The 16866-nt window shown below is 35.4% G+C and overlaps 1 protein-coding gene across 3 annotated transcripts in view; it reads right to left on the bottom strand.

Annotated features, from left to right (window-relative positions):
• ano3 (anoctamin 3) overlaps positions 1 to 16866 on the bottom strand; it is a 398850-nt gene that overhangs the window by 128022 nt on the left and 253962 nt on the right. For all 3 annotated transcript variants that reach the window (XM_039753659.1, XM_039753677.1, XM_039753668.1), the window contains 4 exons: positions 6807 to 6934; positions 5083 to 5238; positions 3085 to 3185; positions 204 to 248 (listed from right to left, as the gene is read on the bottom strand). In XM_039753659.1, coding sequence (XP_039609593.1) covers positions 204 to 248; positions 3085 to 3185; positions 5083 to 5238; positions 6807 to 6934 — 430 coding nt within the window. The remainder of the gene's footprint in view (positions 1 to 203; positions 249 to 3084; positions 3186 to 5082; positions 5239 to 6806; positions 6935 to 16866) is intronic.

The following is a 16866-nucleotide window of genomic DNA, read 5'->3' as shown; positions in this document are numbered from 1 at the left end:
AGAACCAGAAGGAAAATGACCTCAACTTTAAATTTTACTCATAAGGAAAATACATGAAACTAGTAAACACACAGTACTAGCAGATTAGTAAATTAGCCCGCAGTCTGAAGAATGGTACCTTTGTATAGCTGAAAAGATTTTACAGCTGGGTTGAACATCCAAAATTAAAACTCCTTAATAAAACTTTGCAACTTTGTACCAACCTGCCCATGGATTTGCTCTTCCAGTCAGTAAAATAACACTTCTTTCTGAAAAGTTATAAGTGCAGTGGTTAGATAAAAATGAGAACAAATGAACATTAATCCTAAATGACTGACTTTCTAAAATGTAACAGAAGCTTCATTATATGGTAAAAATTAGTTACATGACTAAACCACTTATCCTTACATATTTATCTGAATTCTGGTAATTTTGTAAATGCTGGTGCTCAGGATCCTCAACAACTCCAAAATTAGATGTTAATCAATGCCAGGTTCTTCAGCCTTTTGATGGTGTTTTTCTCTGTGTTTGGTAAATTTTTTATCATTTCATTCTTTTGTTTCTTTGTGTGAAGTCTACAGTACTATTACATATGTTTTGGAGGAGCCTTAGTTTTTACTCTCAGTATCCAATTTGAACAGAATGATTTCTATAAAAATGCAACTAGTGACTCACTGAACTCACACAGTCTTGCAATAATAATTACTTAGTCATTCTTAACAAGTTTGGATACTGTGGCTTTTTTTCTATTTTAAATGTCTGAAAGTGAGAAAAAAAACCTTTAATATAATATGAAAATAGTCATTTTAATGCAAAAAGCTGCAGAAGCAATGGATAGTGATTTCTATTTAAATTCATTTTCAGCGATGCATAAAAACATTATTTTATACAATAAATATGTAATTATTTAGGCTAAAATCATATTTATTTATTCAAATACTGTATATATATATATATATATATATATATATATATATATATATATATATATATATATATATAGTCACAGACGCCCAGGGTCAATGCCCCACTAGGACAGCAGAAGAAGCAGGGGATCGGAAATGTGGCAATATTTTCCCTGGATTGCAGGTGGGCGGCCTCCCTGGAATGCATGGGGGTCACGAAGGTGCAAAGCTCAACCCTCTGTGAAGACGGAATCACCTCCAGGGGGCGCCCAGATGTGGTTGGAACCTTGGAGGGCAGAACTTCCGCCACACCAGGAAGTGATGCTGGAAGAAATTCCAGGGACACCCGGACTGCTTTCCGGGTGCTCTATTGACACTTCTGTCACACCAGGAAGTGACTGTCAGATGGAGCACCTGGAGCCCATCCGGGATAGTATAAAAGGGGCCATCTCCCTTTAGAAGGGGAGCCAGAGTTGGGAGGAAGGAGACGAAGCTTGGGAGGAGTGGAGTGGAGGTCATTATGAAGAGAAAGAGAGAGAGAGAGAGAGACTGTTGACATTTTGATATTGTGTGCTTAATAAAATTGTGCATTTTGGACATTGTGGTGTCTGTCTGTGTTCGGGGGCATGCTTTTCACTATATATATATATATATACACACACACACACATACATACATATATATACTATAAGTGACTGCTATATGTTTGCATTTTAGGTCATGCCAAGGTTAGGAATGTAATATTTACTAAAAAGGATCCAGTGTAAAAAAAAGCAAAGGATTTTTGAATTCAACTTATGGAGAGACATAGCCAACAGTCCCACTCTTCGTAAATGTAAACAAGGCAAGCCAGTAATGTTTACTATATTTCGAATGTCTAATGCACAAAACGTTGAAGCTGTTCTACATTACCTCACTGTGACTGCTCTTTTTGTCTTTTGAAAGTCAGAGTTTTCTTTCTTTTTAGCAATTCTCGTAAGCATTTATTTGTTATAATATTTAGTTATTTATTAGGCTAAATTTCCCCCTTGGGACAAATAAAGAACCATCAATCTACCTATCTGGAATATACAAAAATTGATATATTAAGCTTAAATATTGGCTGATGATTAATAATTTAGCTAATCTGCATTTTTGTATAGTGTTTGTGAAAATGTGTTTATAAATTTCTTTAATGTGAATCTTAATTACGAACATCTTAAGAAACAGAATATTTAACTCCGATAACAAAATCAATGTCACCCAGTCTGTCCATCATTGGTGAGTACTTAATCTATGACTGAATTTTTATTTTTGCTTTTGCATATAGCAATTTGCAAAAATGCCCTTACAATGAAAATATGTTCAGTTTTCATGCTAACACAATAATTACTATTACAAGTCTAAGTAAAATAATCAAATTGAATTGTGTACACTTATTTGATAAACAAGACATTCACATTTATTTAGTTTACAATATAAGCAAAGGAATTTAAAATCCAAACACAAAGTGAAACTATGAACACATTTTTAAACTGGAGATGTGAGGAGGGGTCACGTTGTTACTTAGTGTGACTGAGCCAACAATATTATGTTTTACCCTCCACTACCTCAGCTGTACACTGCAAAAAAGCAAATGAAAAATATTTATTTCATGACATTATTTTTTACTTTACTTATTGTAAGAGTTATTGACTAACCAAAAAACTTGTACTTCCAATTATTTAACATATTATAAGAAATCTTGTCAAGTAAATTTTGCTTACCCCATTGACAGATTTTTTGCTAAATAAAAGCAAAACAACTCCCATTTTGATTTTTTTTGTCTAGTTTTTGCATATACATTTTTTGCAGTGTAGCCCACCCTTCTTTGCAATGCCTCTGCTTTATGTTAAGATATATAATTACATATAAAATTATTTCAGAAATTTTCATTTTCATTCCCAAAGAACCACCCAAATGAGTTCTTAACACACCTGAAGCAGAATGCTTATAATTTCAGTTGCAAAGAGTTACTGTTAAAGTGTTGAATTTTTCTGTATGTACTATTTCACGAGCAAAATATGCTATCTCTATATTCAAGACCAATTAAAAGCTCCTTACAGCCAGTACACAACACCACAAACAGATTAATTTTAGATAAGTACTTGTCTTTAGCATATCTCACTCAGCTCCATCACTCATGAGGTTTCTAGTGAGAGACCTTTTTCATGCTGCTTACCTGAAAGGCATCCGGATGTTCATCTGCTCAGCATACTTGCACAGTGTCTCCCAGGGAGCATGAATCTTTACAAACATGATGTCCCCATTTGTCAGTGATGGCTAAAAAAGTAAACAGTTGCTCTTACCGAAAGCCCAGATACAGCTGGGAGTAAAACGAAAGCCCAGATACAGCTTGGAATATAACAAAATTAGCAGTGCTATCCGCATTTCTTTTGTTAAATTTTATTAGACTGACAAGTTAACAAATAATTTATTTTCCAAATCACCATTAAAGAATACAATGTATTCTATACCAGAACTTAATAAAAATGAGTTGACTGCAAATTATACTAAAGTAATATCTAACCCATTATTGCTGTAAAAAGAACAATGCCTCCTTAAAACACTGAATACTTCATAGACTAAAATAATGTTTCAACGGCTCCAAAGGTTGGTCTTTCAGTTCTGCATACTGTTAAAGCTTGAGCTAAATTGTTTTCATGGATTCATTAGAGGAGACATTGAGTTTTAATATTGGCACGCCACCTGCACGGTAAACGAAAGAGCTTGTTGGGAAATGTGCACATACAAAATTTACTAGGCTCTGACAATGGAATGTAATTCCTTAGAAATGAAAGTCAATCTCATAGGTGACTGTTGGCTTAAATTTCTTGATCAGGGAAGGTTTTTCTCCTGCCCTTTACTTGCTCAAATACAGCAGCAATGGATGTGTGTGGGAATATTTACAAGTCTGTGAATGTGTGAAGTTCATTTTCAATTTGACTTGGAGCCTCACTTGTAAAGGTTACGTACGCAAAAAAAGAGCTCAAAATATGCATATGCAACTTCACATGCAAAGATCAGGATTTATAAAAGAAAACTTGTTGAGGGGACATGTCTATATTTACACCAACTTTGATCCATGCATTTGCAACATTTCGGCAAACTTAAAAATGACAACATCTTTGATCAAGCTGGGAAATTTAGACAAACCAGCTAAATGATGGCTTGCATGCATAATAATTCTTATCACTGAGCCATTATTATAATGTGTGTTGACAAACATATTACACATCAAAAAGGTGAATATGACACTCAGACTGTATTTTAGATTCCTTTAAAGATTTCCAATGCTATGTATTTACACTGAATAGCGTTTTTGTTTTTTTTGTCAGTTTATATCAGCTACCTGCCCAAGTTTATGATCAGCTACCTGTTGTTACTTCCCAGGGAGCTGGCCGACAGGTGACAAATATCTCAGCCAAGGTTCACTCCATAATGCTCACTGTACTAGCAGCCATCAACTGAACGAGAGGCACTATGTACAGTTTTAATATGGTTTGTGTGTATATATACATAAAATATAATGTGTTTTTCCAAAAATAAAAACGCAATTTGCAGCATTGTCCAGTTCTGCCAACATATTGTGGCCCGCATGACAGATCCTAGTTAGCACTAAACTTGTACAAAATGATTTACTATCATTTGTGATTGAATCATTCTGCATCTTCAGCGTTACTTATTGACTTTTCTTACTTCTGCCTTCTGACAAAAGCACGTTTTCCCATGGCATTACGGTACCGGAAACATCTGCTAGTATAGTTGCAGCCGCGAAATCGCAACTAAAGTGCTAGGCTGCAGTCTCGGCCCACTACCGAGCCGCGAGAGGGTGCATGCCAATCCAGAATTAATCTGATAAATTCCTCTTATTCCACAATAAAACAAGGCATTTAGGAGGTATTCAAAAAACGTATCCTGATTAGAGATGGTTTGTGTCATGCTTGAGAAGGTAAGAACTATAAACTTGCTGGTGACATGGTGACATTTGAAGCAGCTTGATTAAGATAAACAAACTATTTAACTTGATTTAGACTGATGAATTGCAAAAGTATTTATGCCCTAGTCTTGAGTTGTCTAAAACAAAAATATTCAGAAATAACATTTGCCGTTAAGTTTACTCAGACATACAGCAGTAGATAGCGGTCTGAAGTGTTACCACAGGTCATATAAAACAAACCTCTTTCTCCAACATCAAGCCTTCTGCCCTAAGGTTCCTCTCAAAGGTGCACCGTTTCTCGACTTGAAGGCTGGATTTTTTATAAACTAATATGTAGTCAATTCTCTTCTTACCATCTCGGAATAATAAGCTTGACGGTACAGAAAAATTGTTTTCCTACAAAAGTAAAAAGAAGCAAAATGAATTTGAAAAACAATATATCACTGTCTGAAGACAGTTTATCACAGTACTGCACATCTTAGATTAAGTTAAATTATTGCTCACTTTTTACTTCTGTCAAAACATGAATATGAAAAAATATTAACAATAAAATTATTAAGAAATTTAAAGGGTAATAAAACACCAAGCAAAAACCTCATCAACCATCTGCTAGTCAACTTAAAATGCTTTTTTGAAATAGATTGAATTATCTCCTAAACATTGTTCACCTTCAGTGGTTACAGTGTCCTTTAACATTTCAAACACATGCTGTTAGATCAAAGTATAGGAATATTTTTCTGAGCAGATACGGTTGTTTGATGATAAATTCCATTTTAGAAACCACTCACCAGCCAGCTAACCTAAAGCTGGTATAGAAAATGGATGGACATACCAGTCTCAAACCCATTTAATTTGTTTAATTGAATGTCATAAAGGGCCAGAAAGCAGGAATCAGTTGTGTGCAGATTACCAATCTATCATGGGGCCCACTCACACACACACACACACACCTAATCTTAGTTTAACTGGACAATTGACACAACTTGCATGTGCTTGAGGATTTAAAAGAAAAAACAAAGTACTAGAAGTAAAAGCCATGCAGACATGAGAAAAGTGTGTAATCTACACAAGACAATACGAGACTCAGACCTAGAGTGCTGAATCCAATCACCATGCCACCCATTGATAACTAAATAATATTTAAGTAAGGTGAAGACAAAAACAATGTTTAAGAAAAGCCTGCAGATAAATTAGGTCACTTATCTGTAGAGCAAATAAAAGCCTACTGTTGAGATTAGAGTACACAAATATAGAAAAAAAGGTGTGAGGCTTTCTAAAAGTCCCAGTGAACAGACTATGACCTTCACTAGTTTGCCCAGATATACTGCAGTCTCAGTCGACACATCCATCTCTTAAACTCTTCAGGCATGCCTCAGCCTGAAAAGGCCTAAAATAGGATTTAGGGTGGTCCTTCACCAGTGACATCAGTGTGGCCCCACCTATTGGGGGGTCCACCCAAACAAAAATCACAATGAATATACTATAATTGAAATATTTAGTACATAATTAAACAATATTTTAATAATGCAATAATAACACAATTTACATCAAAAAGAATTTAATAATGCCAAAACAACACACAAATAAGCAAAAAATAAATGTAAGCCATGACAATGACCCTTGATGAACCATAAGACATACAGATCACGTAGTCACTGGAAAATCAATTATACCAATGTAGTTCCTGAAGTTTAAAAAAGTGTTTGTGCCTGTTATAATAATTTTTGTCATAATGTACAGGAGTACCTCAAAGTTGTGCTGAGCATTTAATGTTGACATGGAAGATGTGCAAATCTTGGTGCAATGGATGAAAGATAAATATTTACATATCAAAAGTAGCTTATGGGCCCTATGTAAATGTGTAACTGGACAAAGTTTTAATTAGCTTGTTTGCTGCACTAAATATATTAGTTTTGAGAAGTTTAACATGAAACATAGATACAACTAGAGCAGAATTTTCTTACCTGCAATGACTCTGTGCGAGCTTCAAGTTTGGGATGATTTGGTGTTTTTTGGATTAGAAGAGACTCATCTGTCCGTGAGTCATATGCCGAGTGTTCCGGCTCCTCAATATAGACATCCTTAACTCCACCTATAACAAAGACGAGTGCTACTAAAGTATAGAGTATTTGGTATTTCCACATTAAATTAAAAATAGTTACCATCCTTTGAGGGCATTTAAATAATTTTATAAGCTTGTGCTACTTCCAGTTTAACTGTTACATGATACTGACTAATTTTGCTGTTTATTATGTATTTTTGGCACTCAGTATACCCCTTATAATTTGAGATCTTTTATTGCTTTAAATTATCCATTTTAGGAATGCAAGTTATTTACATTCTTTTCATCATCTGATAGGTCATCCGTCTTGCAAAATAAGAAAAAATCTTGCATAGCTCTGCTTTGAGTGTGTTCCCAAAGAAGCAACTGTTCCCAGTAGATAGTTCATGGAAGAAAAAAAATTATTTAGAATTTGAAGGGACAATTGTAATAGTAATGTTTTTATGTGGAAGCAGAAGGTGGCTTGGCTCTACCTAACTTTCAATTTTATTACTGGGTGGCAAATATACAGTACAAGCTATAAAAACCTGGACATTGAAACAAATAGATGAACACACATAGGTTTGGTACACAATAGAAATAAAATTCTGCAGTACTTCTTTATATTCCTTGCTTATTGCCCCAGTAAATACAAGTTATCATCAATACACTAACAACACAATTCTGCTTCATTCCTTCAAAATATGGAACCAATGTAGGAAGTACTTCACGATAGGGAAGACAGAGATAGAGAAGCTTTTATCTGTGGCACCTCTACACGATAACCACCTTTTTTCCACCCTCTCAAAGTAACAGTTTTTTAATGTTTGTAAAACGTACAGGATTAAATCACTTAGAGATTTGTACATAGAATATCTTTACATCCTACGAACAATTACACTCCAAATATAGCTTCCCATCAACACCATTTTTCCTCTATTTCCAAATTAGAAACTTTGCTGAACAAAATCTGCCCAATTTTCCTCACCTCTCACATATTTTAGTCCAGAAGAAATACTGATCAGTATTGAGGACTCAGACAGCATTTCTATAATATACAAAAAAAAATGAAGTCCCCTCCTTTCCAGAGTACAGTGGAAAAAGGATCTCTTACTCAACATCTCATGATATGTAATTAAAAATGAAGAGACATCTCTCTATTATAAAAAAAAATCTTGGGGCAGAGACGAGAAGTGATCTTCTTAGAAGACACTTTGATGTCACACAAGACATGGCAGTGAGACAAAAGGACAGCTACTGTACAGGCTTTTAAATGATCGATGCACAACGCACCAAGCAGAACATGCAGCTTACGCAAATGCCATCCATCCACTGTCAGTAGCAAGACAGCAGATGATCTGACCATATCTCCTTAGTGTGCGTTCAGCCCCTCCCCTGCTTCACAACGTGAGCAGCGTTATACATCCCGCAAGAAAGTGATTTAACCACGCCCAGGACCGGAAATAAAGGACAAAGAGTAGATGACAAAATAGATGTAACGAATTTCAAAATGTTGGCGTGGTATACATGCACAGCAGGTTAGAGATAATGGAAGTTCAAAAATTCAAAAGTCTCAAAAAAAGGATAAGAAAGATTGCATTAGCACAAACAAACGGATATTATTACTTGATGAAATAACGGAACAGCAAAAAGAGATTGAATATATTGTTTGGATTTAAACTTTAAGTTGTAGACTTGTAGATCGTCTAAATCGTGCTAGCAGGGAAAATTTAAAGATTTCAAAAACATTTTTGCGGTTTGAAGCCCTGTGAGACAGAGACTTTTAACATGAGATTCTTGCAAGTCACGCCCTACTTACAACTATTTTCAAACAAGACCACGGTCATCTAACCTCAGTCATGTGAATGCTTTTATCAGACACACTTCCTGCGCTCTCAGCTCTTATAAACTTTATCAGAACAATAATTTCATACATTCAAGTGAAGAAGAAAGAGAATGGACAAACATTAATCCATCCACTGTCTAAATCTACCCTCATCTACTGAACCACTCAACATTTGAGCAAGATGCGTATCCTCAACGTGAGGGGTGACCTTCAGTCTATAACACACTTGACATGCAAAAAGTTGAATCTCAGGATTAGTTGTCACAGTTTACATTGTGTGTGATGTTAAGAGGAAAGCCAGTTACAGTATGGTTTAATATGGATTTAGTCATGGCAGACAGGCAGCTGGAATATAGCAAAGACATAGTTATAACAAGTGTGGGGTCAAACACAAAGAAAATGGAGCTCACTTTCAAGGAAAATGACACACTGCCATGGTTAACAAAGGGCATAAGGTCAAACACACACACACACACAAGTCAGGCCAAAAAAAAAAAACTCTAAAGAACGTGGAACACTGTGAATGAACTATGATTGAGCCAAGACACATGGATATTAAAGTCTGAATTTGCAAAGGCTTTTTGGTATGTGATGATTTTGTTTAATAAAAGTGCTAGAAACAGTCAGTAAAAAGTCTATTCATTCTCATTGTACAAAAAAGGGGTTTTTCTTCATATATGTGTGTTATATTGATTGACAACTCTGCAATGGCCTGCTGCTAGTATGTGTATGTGTGTGTACTGTGATAGACTGCTTTCCAGTCTAGGGTGTGTCCCTGCCTTATGCCTGATACTGCCAGAGTAGATGCTGGCCCATATGATAATGAGACTGGATCAGTGGTTTAGAAGACGGACGGAATGATTTTGTGTCTACACTAGCTTATCTGTAGTATATCTTTCTCCGCCCTAATCTGACTGGCAGTTTACAGTCCCTTAGATGAGGAGTTTGCAAAGTTATTTCAAGTAGAAAGCTGAGTCTATAGAATTTTAATTCAATTAGGTCAGTATTATGCATTTATCATAAATCATCAGATTTTTTAATTAAATGCTATAGAAAAATAATGGCATTTTACAAAACTTTGAATTTTTAACTAATTTTAAGGATTTCTATATAACAAATAAATTAAAAATCAGTTAACAGTTATTACACAATATTGCACCTAACTCATATCAGTTCAACCCCTACCTATGCAGGCACAGAATGAAGATTTAATATCAAGTATCACTCAGAGATACTTAAATATTTAATCAGTTAGCAACATATTCAGATTAATAAATTCACCCCAGATTCCAAAATTATTGAACTATTTCTCATAAAGTGAATAAATTTTTTTCATATTGTTATATAATAAAAGATTAAGTTTTATTGTTCACTGAGCAGCAATGTCCTATTGGCTGTTAGAGGATTAAGGATTGTTGTGAATCCCCAACAGTCTAACTAATGGTGCATGTGTCATCACAGGAGCATCCATAGAAAGGTTACCACGTGCATCCTTTTCATTTTCAATGTGGGATAAACAGAGTGAATAACTGAATATTTCACATTACTTTTCTTTGGTTCAATAAATAATTTCTTCTGGATTACAACCTTGATTTTTTATTTACAGTTTTGGTATTGGTGAAAGATAGTCTTGATTCTTGGTTGTCTTCAAATGAGATCATACAAGAGCAACCAAAAAACAATATGGTCACAGGCATGCAAAAGATAAACATGAAATGGCAAAAAACATATAACAATAAAAAATAAAAAATGACAAATTCACATGCAAAAAATGAAACAAAATGATTTTGCAAATACCAAAATTCATTCAACACATACCTTTTTAAAATGTTTAAGTTTATCCCATCTAGCTTGGTTAATTTTTTCTAATGCAGCGACTATGTTGCATAGGTTTCAAATTACATTTTTAAAATAATTTGTTAACGTTTTTCTTACATTTTAAAACTGGAAGGGTGCTAAGATCATGCATAAGATCACACATACCCTTTACAATATGCTTAATATACATTCTGCACTGCTAAAGCTCTCAATGAATGTTTTAGATGTGCATCATATTCTATACTGTGTTCTGTATCACAATTCACATTATGTTTGGGTAAAGTATTGCTTTCTATTGGAGGTGATGATGCTAATCATAAGTTAACCACTGATGTTGAAAGTTTACAGTGATGTATCACAACTATCAACTGGGCTCACTCTTTGGTTCAGCTTTGTTTCTTCTACTAACATGGTGATGGGCTCATCAATACCACATTCACATCCAGTCATGTTGTAGTATTTGAATGGGTAGTTTGGTACATTCCATTGTATTCTTTTGGCTGATTTTTCAGTGCTTATTTAGTAGGTTATTACGTATTTAGTATCTGTGCTTTACCATAGATGTTTTGTCTGCACTTAAATGTAGAGTATCCAAAACAAATACGATAAAAAATAGTATTGTTGTTGGGAAAGAGGCTGTGATAGATATTCCATGGCTTTGGAGGCATTTTAAATAATCATGGCCTACAACATGCAGACTACTGTACAATCAGGGGAAGGTGGATGTGTGCCATCTCAAGTTTGTAATTGTATTCTTGTTCAAAATTCAAAATTACAGTAATTGTGTCAGGCAAATAAAATTAGTTCTCACCATAAATATATTACTCATGTACTGAACAAATTAACAAATTTTTTACATTTAATAGTTTAATAGACTGTTTTCTGGTTTTGCAGCATAATTGAATACTGCAACAAAAATTCAAAGTCTGAATACCATGCAGCGGATGACTCCTCAGCAGTAGGCCTAAACCCATTGGCTGTCCAGGTGGTTTTGACTCTTCCAGGGATGAGGCTCCCAAGAGCTTTAACCATCCACTTCATAATGCGAGCAGCCTTCCTGTGGGTTGCTGCAGCAGAACTAATCCTGTGGAGAGCAGAAAGGAGTCCTGTGTGCTGTTTCGGAGATGTTGCTTTTACGGTTGCTAGAATGCCAATCCCGCCACCAACCCCCAAGTTTTCCCTGCAAGTTAGAGGACAACTTTCAGGGCCATATGTAGTTTAATGTCATACCCAGGACCAAAAGGATTGTGCCAGACTAAATTTTACTTTAAAACAGAAGTAGGAAAGTCTTAAAGAAATAAACTGAGTTAAACTCCTACTTGGATGGTTGAAAAGTGATGTTAAGTAGGATGGGGTGGTAAAATGTGATTAGGTTTATCTGGGAAATAGGAAAGTGGGTTAGCCCTCCCACTTAAATGAAACAATGATTCACAGAACGAAATATTCCTAATCCTCTACATTAATAAAGCTCTGTTTGTACTGTCATTGAATTTACAGCCTTTAGGATTTGTTTGATATTGTTTTAACCTTTTATAAAAAAAGGTTAAAAAAAATCCTGTTTTTTAAATTTTTTCCCTGCCTTGCCACTTTGTGCTCCCTTTTTGAATCCTTAATAATGTATTTAACTATGAAAAGAGGTTTGTTTTGTTTCTTTGAGACCTGAGGTTTAGTTGTTTACCTCTCTTCTTTTTTGTGAACATTTTTTGATTTTTAAAATCCTAAGCCTTAATTTTAGGTTTGTGCAGCCCAGAAGCTTGGGGGTTTGAGTTTGGGGTTAGCCTGCCTTAGGTGGTGAAGCCTGCTCTTTTGGTTTAGACTTGTGTTGCCATACAGATTTGGTGTTAAATGTTTTTTTTAAGGCTTGCACCTATTTTTGGTATTTATGTGTGGAAGGATTATAACACTCAACTTTTAATGAGCAGAGATAACAATAAAATACTATAAAAATAATTTAAGTATTAGCACTTTTAAGATTTCTGAAATGCAATAATATAGATGTTAGTACCATTTTTTATTATTTTTATTTCACCATCTCTCTATTTAAAATCTCAATATGTTCTGAAGGTAGTATGCGACTTTATCTAGTAAGACATAATCTAAGAAATTTAGTACCAGAAAGGGTCCCAATGGTAAATGTTGCTGCACAACCTCATTCAGTGTGAAAAAAACCTGAGAAACCATGAAAAGTCTCTCATTTCTAGTCTCACAGAAATATCAGTGATTCACAGCATCACCAAGCTGACAACAGGAAGAAAACGTAAGGATTTGTAAATAACACTGCTAAAATATGGCATCTGTATAACACACAAAATAGTATAAAATATTGTGAATCATTTTGGCTAGTCTTTGAAAGTAACTAGTGGCTTTGCCAAAAAAATAAAACAGAAGAATCATTATTTAATAAGTGACCCTGCAGTTAAAATATAGTAGGTTGGATAATGGATGGATGGATATATGTATAGGTTTATAGGATCAATGTTGTTACATGTACAAAATACAGTCAAAATATTACTTGGTTATCCTAATAAACAAACAATACATTGCCACATTGTATATACAGTATAAATAGACAAAAAAAACCGACAGAAAGACATAAAAAGGAGTACCTTTGAAAAAGCAGTGAGATAGCAAGTGTTGTGATGTTAAATTTTGCGTACCAGTTGATAAATATTTTGCATGTCTTTATTTGTACCTTAGACAAAGTAATGTAATATTAGTGTTACATTATTGATAAAAACAGCAGTGGTTAGATGATTGAAGAACCCCTTCCATCCTTTAAGGAATGAGTCTCTTTTTAATTTTACAACAGGGTTGGGGGAAGTGTCTCAAACAAGTTTGACCAATATTTCTCTGCTAAAGTCTTTCAGTCAACCCCCACAAGAAAACCAGGCTGCCTAACTGCCAGGTTTTAGCTTAACACATGGTTTGTAGGGCAGGTGTAAAGGTATTCTGTCCCCCCATTTGTCTGAAGTATGGCTGTTTGGAACAAAAACCTTTAAGTACAATGTTGCCCTATTGGCTGTGGGGTTGGACAGAAAACCTATAAATGTGCTTGCTTTAGCTCACTCTCTCTCTTACCAAACTGATGAAAGACCATGAACTGAAAAGGGCAACACAATGAAGAGCACAGCTCAGCAGCCATATTGAGACAGGCATGTGGCCTGCTCTGAAGAAAGCTGATCACAAATGATGCCTTAACTAGAGATACTTTAAGTAACTAACAAGTCTGTGTGCCATCTGAAAGTACACATCAACATTTATCAGGCTGTATGGTTGCCAATATTCAAATGCACTTTGCATATTGTTATTTTTTATGAATATTAACAAAAATACATTATTTAAATTTTAACTTATCTCCTGCTTGCCTTTTACTAAACCTAATTGCCCGAGGTTGTAAATGTAGAAGGGAAGGTGGGGAGAAGTTATATCTATACTAATAAAAGGCAAAGCCCTCACTCACTCACTGACTCACTCATCACTAATTCTCCAACTTCCCGTGTGGGTGGAAGGCTGAAATTTGGCAGGTTCATTCCTTACAGCTTCCTTACAAAAGTTGGGCAGGTTTTATATCGAAATTCTACGCGTAATGGTCATAACTGGAAGCAGTTTTTCTCCATTTACTGTAATGGAGATGAGCTTCAACGCCATGGGGGCAGAGTTTCGTGTGACATCATCACGCCTCCCACGTAATCACGCAGCACATAGAAAATCAGGAAGACCTCAAAAAAGCGCTGAAGAAAACATATAATTGAGAAGGCAGCGAAACAATAAGAAGCGGCGAAAGTGACATATACAACCATATTGATGAGTTCTGCTACTTCGGAAACAAAGCACGATGTAAACCTACACTTTAAATTAAGTTTATAGACAGGCTGCGCTGGCGTTTGTAATTTAGTGCCTGCCCATATAAGGCCGTCCGTCAGCGGCAATCCAATAGCAAACTCCCACTAAATATTCACGGGTTAAGGACTGTGCTTATGCAGAGGAAGATGAGATGGTCAGCGTGGTGTTTGGCACAAACTCAGCGAAACTGCGAGAGAAAGTTTTAAGTGCCAGGACTAAGGTAACATTAAATAAAGCTATGGACATAGCACGAGATGGCACCAGCACAGCTGGGAACCTTCGATGCAAGTACACCGAGTGGCTCACGTGAACTGACACAGTGCACAGATAAAAAGCAACAGTTCCAAAGAGCGCTGAACAAAACCGAATTACACAATTGAAAAGGCAGCAAAAAATATGAAGCGTCTGATAAGCATATTCATAAATGCAGCTACTGTGGAAACAAAGCACACGGTGGAAAAAGTCAATGTCCCGCTAAAGGAAGACAGTGTAAAAAAACCCGTGCATGCAGTGTGTCAGGTCTCAGATAAAGAAGAAGACGAGCTGTTTATTGATGCAGTAAGAAACGAATCGATGAATGAAACCTGTCATCTTTACAACGATTGACAAACACGGAATGTAACTTGAACACAACACATCCTACAAATACGAACCTGATTGAAAGAAATAATGATAATCAAATCCTTGATGACAGCAACACTCAGTAACACTCACAAAACAAATACTGTATATTGAAAGTCATGTTACGTTATTTTTAAAATGTTCCCTTTTCTTTTTCTACCTTTTTAACACACTACTTCTCCCTGCGATACGGGTATATATATATGTATATATATATATCCCGCTCTACATACTCGAATAATGGATACTTTATTCGCCATCAATGATTGTTTTGGTAAAGCCATACTCAGTGTATTCATTAGATGAACGGTAAAAATTAAGAGCGAGGGGAGGATGACTCATTGAGGCATGCAGGCTGTAGTACTGCGTCAACTCTATCTGAATTGCGCGATCACATTTGAAAAATATATCTTTTCAAGTTCTATTTAGTCCATATGTGTCAAACTCAAGGGCGGGCCACATCCGCCCGCTGTAATTATATCCGGCCCGCGAGATCATTTTATATACTGTATTATTGTTATTAAAGCCTGGGTATATGAAGCGCTGGTAACACAATAAACTACAGATCCCATAATGCAGTGCTTCAGCTGCCTTGCCGAACACTTACCACGTTAATCAAGTCTACCTTATGATGCTGCAAGTTATTGCGAAGCTAGAGTTATTGCGCACTGAGTTTGCACGGCGCTTTGGTGACTTTGAAGAACAAAAAAAGTCCGTCTACATGCGGCTCGAACCTTGTGCATGTTTGGTAGCACATATCTGTGTGAGAAGCTCTTCTCAGTGATAAAGACTAACAAAACAGCACACAGGAATCGCCTCACTGATGAGCACCTGCAATCCATCCTGAGAATCTCCACAACACAGAACCTCACACCAAACAGAAACGAACTTGTGGCCAAAAAAAGATGCCAGGCGTCCAGCTCTAAAATGACACATGAGCAAAGACAACTGAATGATTTGATTTGTTATTGCACGTAAGAGCGGGAGTCAACCGTTTTAACAAACAGCGTATTGCACTGATACGAAATAGCTGTGTGTGTATATATGTAGATATGTATGTATATGTATATATATGTTTATATATGTGTGTGTGTATGTATGTATATATATATATGTTTATGTGTGTGTGTGTAAATATATATATATATGACAACAACACTCAACACTCACAACAGTGACAAAACAATTACATTGACAATCAGGTTACGTTATTTTCAAAATGTTTCCTTTTCTTTTCATTGCTTCTTTAACACACTACTTCTCCGCTGCGAAGCGCGGGTATTTTGCTATACTATATAAAAGAAAAAGGCAACTTTCCTTTCTTTACACCTTTTTCCTTTTATCCCAAACCAAAGCCTTTCTCTCTTAACACTGCAGAGGACACAAAACTAATTTTCTTTAAATGCCGGTAAGGCACATTACCAGAGGCACAAATTTGAATGTTCACATAGAAAATGTAATTTCAATGTACCTGTACTTCTTAAAACGTTAATGTTTTACTGTTTAATAACTTATAGACTATAATTTATTATTTTTCCCTTGCACTCAGTGACCAAACCTATACACACACATATAGACACATACAAACATACACACAAGTATATGTATGTGTATATATATACACACACACACACACACACACACACACACACACATACATACATACATACATACATACATACACACATGTATATAATTTGTGTGTGTGTATGTATGTATGTGTGTGTATATATGATGTAGATAGGTATGTATGTGCGAGTGTATGTATATGTAGATATGAAGATATATATATATATATATGTGTATATATATATGTATATATATATGTATATATATATATATATATATATATATA

This window comes from Polypterus senegalus, chromosome 1 (assembly GCF_016835505.1).
Source record: "Polypterus senegalus isolate Bchr_013 chromosome 1, ASM1683550v1, whole genome shotgun sequence".
Classification (NCBI taxonomy): domain Eukaryota; kingdom Metazoa; phylum Chordata; class Cladistia; order Polypteriformes; family Polypteridae; genus Polypterus; species Polypterus senegalus.
Note: the sequence above shows the minus strand (reverse complement) of the source record. Positions and strands in the feature narration are given on the sequence as shown.